The sequence below is a fragment of the Gracilinanus agilis genome, chromosome 6 (genome assembly GCF_016433145.1).
Source record: "Gracilinanus agilis isolate LMUSP501 chromosome 6, AgileGrace, whole genome shotgun sequence".
Taxonomy (NCBI): Eukaryota; Metazoa; Chordata; class Mammalia; order Didelphimorphia; family Didelphidae; genus Gracilinanus; species Gracilinanus agilis.
The window spans coordinates 292,773,704-292,779,811 of record NC_058135.1 but is presented as its reverse complement, the minus strand read 5'-3'; the positions used below and the strand labels follow the sequence as shown (position 1 = coordinate 292,779,811).

At 42.8% G+C, this 6,108-nt stretch overlaps 1 protein-coding gene across 1 annotated transcript; it reads left to right on the top strand.

Moving 5' to 3' along the window:
- Window positions 1–4,524: 4,524 nt before the first annotated feature.
- On the top strand, window positions 4,525–5,511 carry LOC123252887 (mas-related G-protein coupled receptor member H-like). The gene has a single exon (XM_044682120.1). It carries the CDS (start codon window positions 4,525–4,527, stop codon window positions 5,509–5,511), a length of 987 nt encoding a protein of 328 aa, XP_044538055.1.
- Window positions 5,512–6,108: the final 597 nt, after the last annotated feature.

The following is a 6,108-nucleotide window of genomic DNA, read 5'->3' as shown; positions in this document are numbered from 1 at the left end:
GGGAGGTCAGCAGCAAAGTCGCTCCGGCGCTGCCCTCAGCCCCTGCTCCCTGGGACGACGGCCTCTGCCCAGCCTTCATCCAGTTCCACGAAGCTTCTCACGGCTCACCTCTCTGGAGCGGCTTGTTAACGGCCCCACCCGCGGACTCCAGCTCCCGCAGCCTTCCATTTGCCTTGGTAGGAGCTCGCTGCTTGTCGAGGCCGAACTGAAGAACCAGCCCCAAGAGGGCACCCAGGGGAGCATCCAGGGCCACCCTGGTTCATCCTCTGGCATCTCCGTCTCTCCAAGTCACTCCCGGGACTGTCTGGGCGGCACGAGGCTGGGCTGGGCTCCCTAAGTGTCAGGCACCGAGATGAACCCGGAGATATAAAAAGAGGCCAAAGCGGGGACAGCTGGGTAGCTCAGTGGATTGAGAGCCAGGCCTAGAGACGGGAGGTCCTGGGTTCAAATCTGACCTCAGACAGTTCCCAGCTGTGAGACCCTGGGCAAGTCACTTGACCCCCATTGCCCACCCTGACCACTCTTCTGCCTTGGAGCCAATACATAGTATTGATTCCAAGATGGAAGGTGAGGGTTTAATTTAAAAAAAAAAGAAAAAAGAGGCCAAAGCCAGGCCTCCCCGGCAAGGAGCTCACACACTAATGAATTCCAGGGACGCCGGAACCACGGGGGATTCTCCTAAGCCCGCAGAACAGTGAAGAAAAAGCTGTGTTTGATTCCACCGGCAAAATCTAGATCGCATTGCCATACTGAGGATGAGGGAGGACCAGGAGGGAGGCTCAGAAGAAGGGAGGGAGTTTGGAGCTCAAAACTTGACCCAAAAAGAGTCTTAAAAACTGTTTATGGGGGCAGCTGGGTAGCTCAGTGGATGGAGAGCCAGGCCTAGAGACGGGAGGTCCTGGGTTCAAATCTGACCTCAGATACTTCCCAGCTGTGTGACCCTGGACAAGTCACCTGACCCCCCATTGCCTACCCTTACCACTCTTCTGCCTTGGAGCCAATACACAGTATTGACTCCAAGATGGAAGGTGAAGGGAGAAGAGAAGAGAAGAGAAGAGAAGAGAAGAGAAGAGAAGAGAAGAGAAGAGAAGAGAAAAAGACACCCTTAGCCATATTAGGAAAAAGATGTTCAAGAAGGCTAGGTACTGAGGAGACCTTGAATGATTTCAGCCGAGCACAGCTCCCTTGCCTGCACCACCCATCATCGTCCATCCTGTGAGGAATCAATAATCAGAACCTTTAGTCCTCTCAGCCAACTGAGTCTCCAGGAATGTCTCAGTGCCATTTTTAACTTTAAAAAAAATGCCTACTTTGCATGACGATGGGAGGCAAAGGGGAGGGGGAAGGGAATAAGCTTTTGCATAGTAATTACTATGTGCCAGGCACTGTGCTAAGTGCTTCACAGATATTATCTCATTTGGTCCTTACAACCCTGAGAGGGAGATGCTGTTGTTATTATTCCCATTTTACAGTTGAGGAAACTGAGGCAGACAGAAGTGAAGTGATGCCCAGGGTCACATAGCTAGCAAGTGTCTACAGTCACATTTGAACTCAGATTGTTCTGATTCCAGGTTCAGTAACACTTCATGTCCAACTTGCATGAAGATGGATGAAGGGGACAGAGTTCAGGATATGGCTCCTACCGTAGAAGTATATATAGTACTTATTCATAAACTACCAAGATCTGCCCATTTGTTTTCCTTTAAACTCCAAGCTATTTTACACTTTTGGTAATTATTTTAAATGTACTTTCTCTTACCATAGTTTCCTTTTTATTATTATATTTTGGTTCCTATTTACATAGAAATGCTAATGATTTTTATTTCTTTTGTAATGTGCTATTTTGCTAACACCATTAATCAGATCAATCAGCTTCTTTGTGGATTCATTTGGATTTTTTCTTTTTTTTAAATAGAATTTATTCCCAAGTATCTCAGTCGCTCTCTGCCCTCCCCACCCCATTGAAGGTATCACTTGATAAAAAGATGGATATATAAATTATGATTCTCCTGTTTCTATTTCAGTTCTTTCTCTGGAGGTGAACACAAGTTATTCTTCAAATATCAATTTGTAACTGAATATAATGTTCTCTCGGCTCTAATCATTTCATTCTTCATTATCTCATATAGTTCTTTCCAAGTTTTTTTTTTTAATTAGCTCACTGTTTCTCATGTTGCAATAGTATTCCTTCACAATCATATACCACAATTTGTTCAGTCATTTCCCCAATTTACATGCATACCCTCAATTTCTAGTTCTTTGCCACCACAAAGGGAGCTACTAGAAATATTTTAGAACAGAGGGGGTTTTTCTGGTTGTTGTTTTTTTCCCCTGATCTCCTAGGCTGGATCTAAGGGTATACACAGGTTTTTTTTGTTTTTGTTTTTGTTTTTTTTTACATTTTTTAAAACCCTTAATTTCTGTGTATTGGCTCCAAGGCAGAAGAGCGGTAAGGGTAGGCAATGGGGGTCAAGTGACTTGCCCAGGGTCACACAGCTGGGAAGTGTCTGAGGCCAGATCTGAACCTAGGACCTCCCATCTCTAGACCTGACTCTCCATCCACTGAGCTACCCTGCTGCCCCTGGTATATACAGTTTTATAACTCTTTTGGTATAATTCCAAATTGCCCTCCAAAATGGTTGGATCAGTTCACAGTTCACAGTGTATTCATGTCCCTATTTTTCCACACCCCCTCCAACATTTGTTATTTTGCCCTTTGGTCATTGTAACTGTCCTGATAGGTACAAGATGATATCTTAGAATTGTTTGGATTTGCATTTCTCTAATCAGTAGAGATTTAGAACATGGTTTAATATATCTATATGTGGCTTTGATTTCTTAATTCATTTGATATTCTTGACCTTTTGTTCTTCCAAATAAATTTTATTGGGGCAGCTGAGTAGTTCAGTGGATTGAGAGCCAGACCTAGAGAGGGGAGGTCCTAGGTTCAAATCTGGCCTCAGACACTTCCCAGCTGTGTGACCCTGGGCAAGTCACTTGACCTCCATTGCCTACCCTTACCACTCTTCTGCCTTGGAGCCAATACACAGTATTGACTCCAAGACGGAAGGTACGGGTTTAAAAAAAAACAAATAAATTTTATTATTTTTCTAGCAATAAAATGATTTTGATAATTTAATTGTGATGGCATTGAATAAGCAGATTAGTTTAAGTAGGATTGTAATTTTAATAACATTGGCTCTGCCCACCCATGAACAATGAATATTTCCCCAATTATTTAAGTCTGACTTCATTTGTGTAAAAAAATGTTTTATAATTTTGTTCATGTAGTTCCTGGGTTTGTTTCATCAGATATACTCCCAGGCATTTTATTCTATTTGTGGTTATTTTAAATAGAAAGGCATCTCTTTCTATTTCTTCTCGTAAGACTTTTTCACTTGCATTTGCAAAAGCTAAGCCATCAGGTCATATACAAAACAGAATAATAGTGCCTCCTCTTCGTTGTGGGGTTTCTATCTTTAGCTCCTGATTCTCATATCATGGCCAAAGCATGCCCAGAATTATGTCAAAAAGTGGTAAGTAGAAGGTTCATTCTTGCGCTGTCCCTGTATGTTCTAAAAAGGCTTCCAGTGTTTCACCATTGGAAATAATAATGCCTCCTCCTTTTAATATAGACTTTGGATCCTATTGAAGAAGGGGCTTATCATCTCTATGCTTTTTTAGGGTTTTAAACAGAAGTTAAGTATTCTGGATTTACTGAGGGAGAGGAAGTGTGGCTTTGTGGATAGAGATCTGGCATTGAAGCCAAAAAGGCCTGAGTTCAAGTCTTGACTCTAAGCAAAGGCGTGTAGCTTCTCATCAACCCAGGCAATGCTGTAAGACTATAAATTGCCGAGCACTTGTTGACCTACATTGATAGAGGGAGTTGGACACTCATCTGGCGTGCCCAATGCTAATGAAATTATAGATCTATTTTTTGTGCTTTTTGTGCTTTTGTTGTTTGCATGAACAATTATTGAATGCTAATTACTTTCCTAATGTTGACTTACTCTTTCATACCTTGCATAAATCCAATTTGGTCATAATGAATGAGTTTTACAAATATATTGCTAAGACTCTTTATGATTTTGTCTTAAATTTTTGCCACCAAATTTATTAGTAGGAGTGTGCTTTAGATCTCTTTTTCTGCTTTATCCATCCCTGGTTTGGGTACTACTGACATTTTTCTAGGAAACTGTAGACCCAACCCCACAATCATCAACTCACATCTCTCTTCTCATTTTTTGCAGGTATATGAGAGAGGTCCAGAAGGTGGTCCCTATTATCTTTCACTACTTCCAGCCAAGACCAATTAAGTACCACAGAATCATGGAATTTGAGAATTAGAAGGAACCTCAGAGGCCATCTTCCCCAACTCATGCACAAAAGATATCCTCATTTTGACACACCCAAGTGGTCAGTGAGCCTCTGCTTAAAGATTTCCAAAGAGGGGGAACCTAACACTTCTTAAGGCAGTACATTTGCCTTTTCACAAGTTTACGACAATTCCTTCCTATTCAAAAGATGGCCTGTAATGATTTAAGTAATGATAGCCAGAAAATGAGAACCTGCTACCCTCACAATGATTCTGGCACAGTCCCTACCATCATGGCCTTCTTTAATTTGATCACTTGCCTGTGTGGGCTCCTGGGAAATGGAATCGTACTCTGGTTTCTCAGTTTCTACATTAAAAGAAGCCACTTTACCATCTATATCCTCAATCTGACAATTGCTGACTTCAGCTTCCTTCTGGGACGAGTGGTTTGGAATGTTACCAGGATTCTTTACGAATATTCTAACAATCTTCTTACCAAGTGCAACATGTTCTACATATGTCATGGAACACTTGTATTCAACATATTTGTATACAACACAGGGCTGGGTTTCCTGACAGCTATCAGTGTGGAGCGATGCCTGTCCATGCTCTATCCTCTCTGGTATAGATACCACCATTTGAAAAAGAAATCACCTTCCATCTGTGCCTTCCTCTGGCTCCTCTCGGTCTTCATGGCAGTCTTGGAGTTTTTCTTTGAGGTCTACATGGGGGGCGACCACCCGAAATGGAGATACGTCATCAGCGTCTTTAGCTGTCTACTCAACTTCCTGGTGTTTACACCTCTGATGGTTCTGTCCTGCCTGGTTCTCTTCCTGAAGTCCTGGCAGCGATCCCAGCACCATCATCCCGCCAAACTCCATGTCACCATTCTGGTGACCATCCTCATATTCCTTCTCTTTGGCCTTCCCCAGAAGGTGTGGTTTGTTGTCCATTTTGGGTTCCAAGTGCACACCTCCCGATCTATCTCTAGTATCTTTGAGCTTCTCTCCTCCATAAACAGCAGTGCCAACCCTGGCATTTATGTCTTTGTTGGCAACCTCTGGAGAAAAAAGAAAAGGTCCCTAAAACTGACTCTCTCAAGAGCCTTCAAAGAGGATTTCCAAGAGAGAGAAGATGGAGTGACACTCCCTGCCACCAGCTCGGAGACCATGGGGAGGCAGGACCAACAGAAGTAGTCCTAAAGCCACCTGTGTGAAGACCTTCTCACTAAGGACCTCGGCAACTTTCGAAGCCTTCAGGAAAAGAAGACGTGATCTTTCCCCTATCTGGGAAACTGAGGCAAATATACCATTGAATTTGTAATTTGGATGCAAAAATAACAATAATAGTAATAATAAGTGAAGTCCCACTGAACTCCTCCAAGTTTTCAAAGTTCTTTTCTGACATCTCACTTGAACCACGCAACAGCCCTGTGAGGTTAATATCATAGACATGATCCTGATTTCACAGATGAGAAGAAACCAGAGGCTCAAAGACTTGGCCAGGATCACACAACTAGCAAATACCAAAGGAAGGATTCAAGTCCAAGCCAAGGGCTCTCTGTCCATTTATATCACTCTGCCCCTCATGTATGGAACGGAGGCACAGCAAGAACTATAATCTTTAAACATTTTGTTGAATTTTCTTGTCACTGGCTTTCAGAGGCTGATCTTTATAGGCTCAGCCCATGTTCAAAGGGTTATAAAAGTACCTGAACTGTAATAGGTTTTCTATGAATATTTGTTGAATGAGTAGAATTGTTGATCAGAGGCTGGGAGGGGCCTCGGATACCC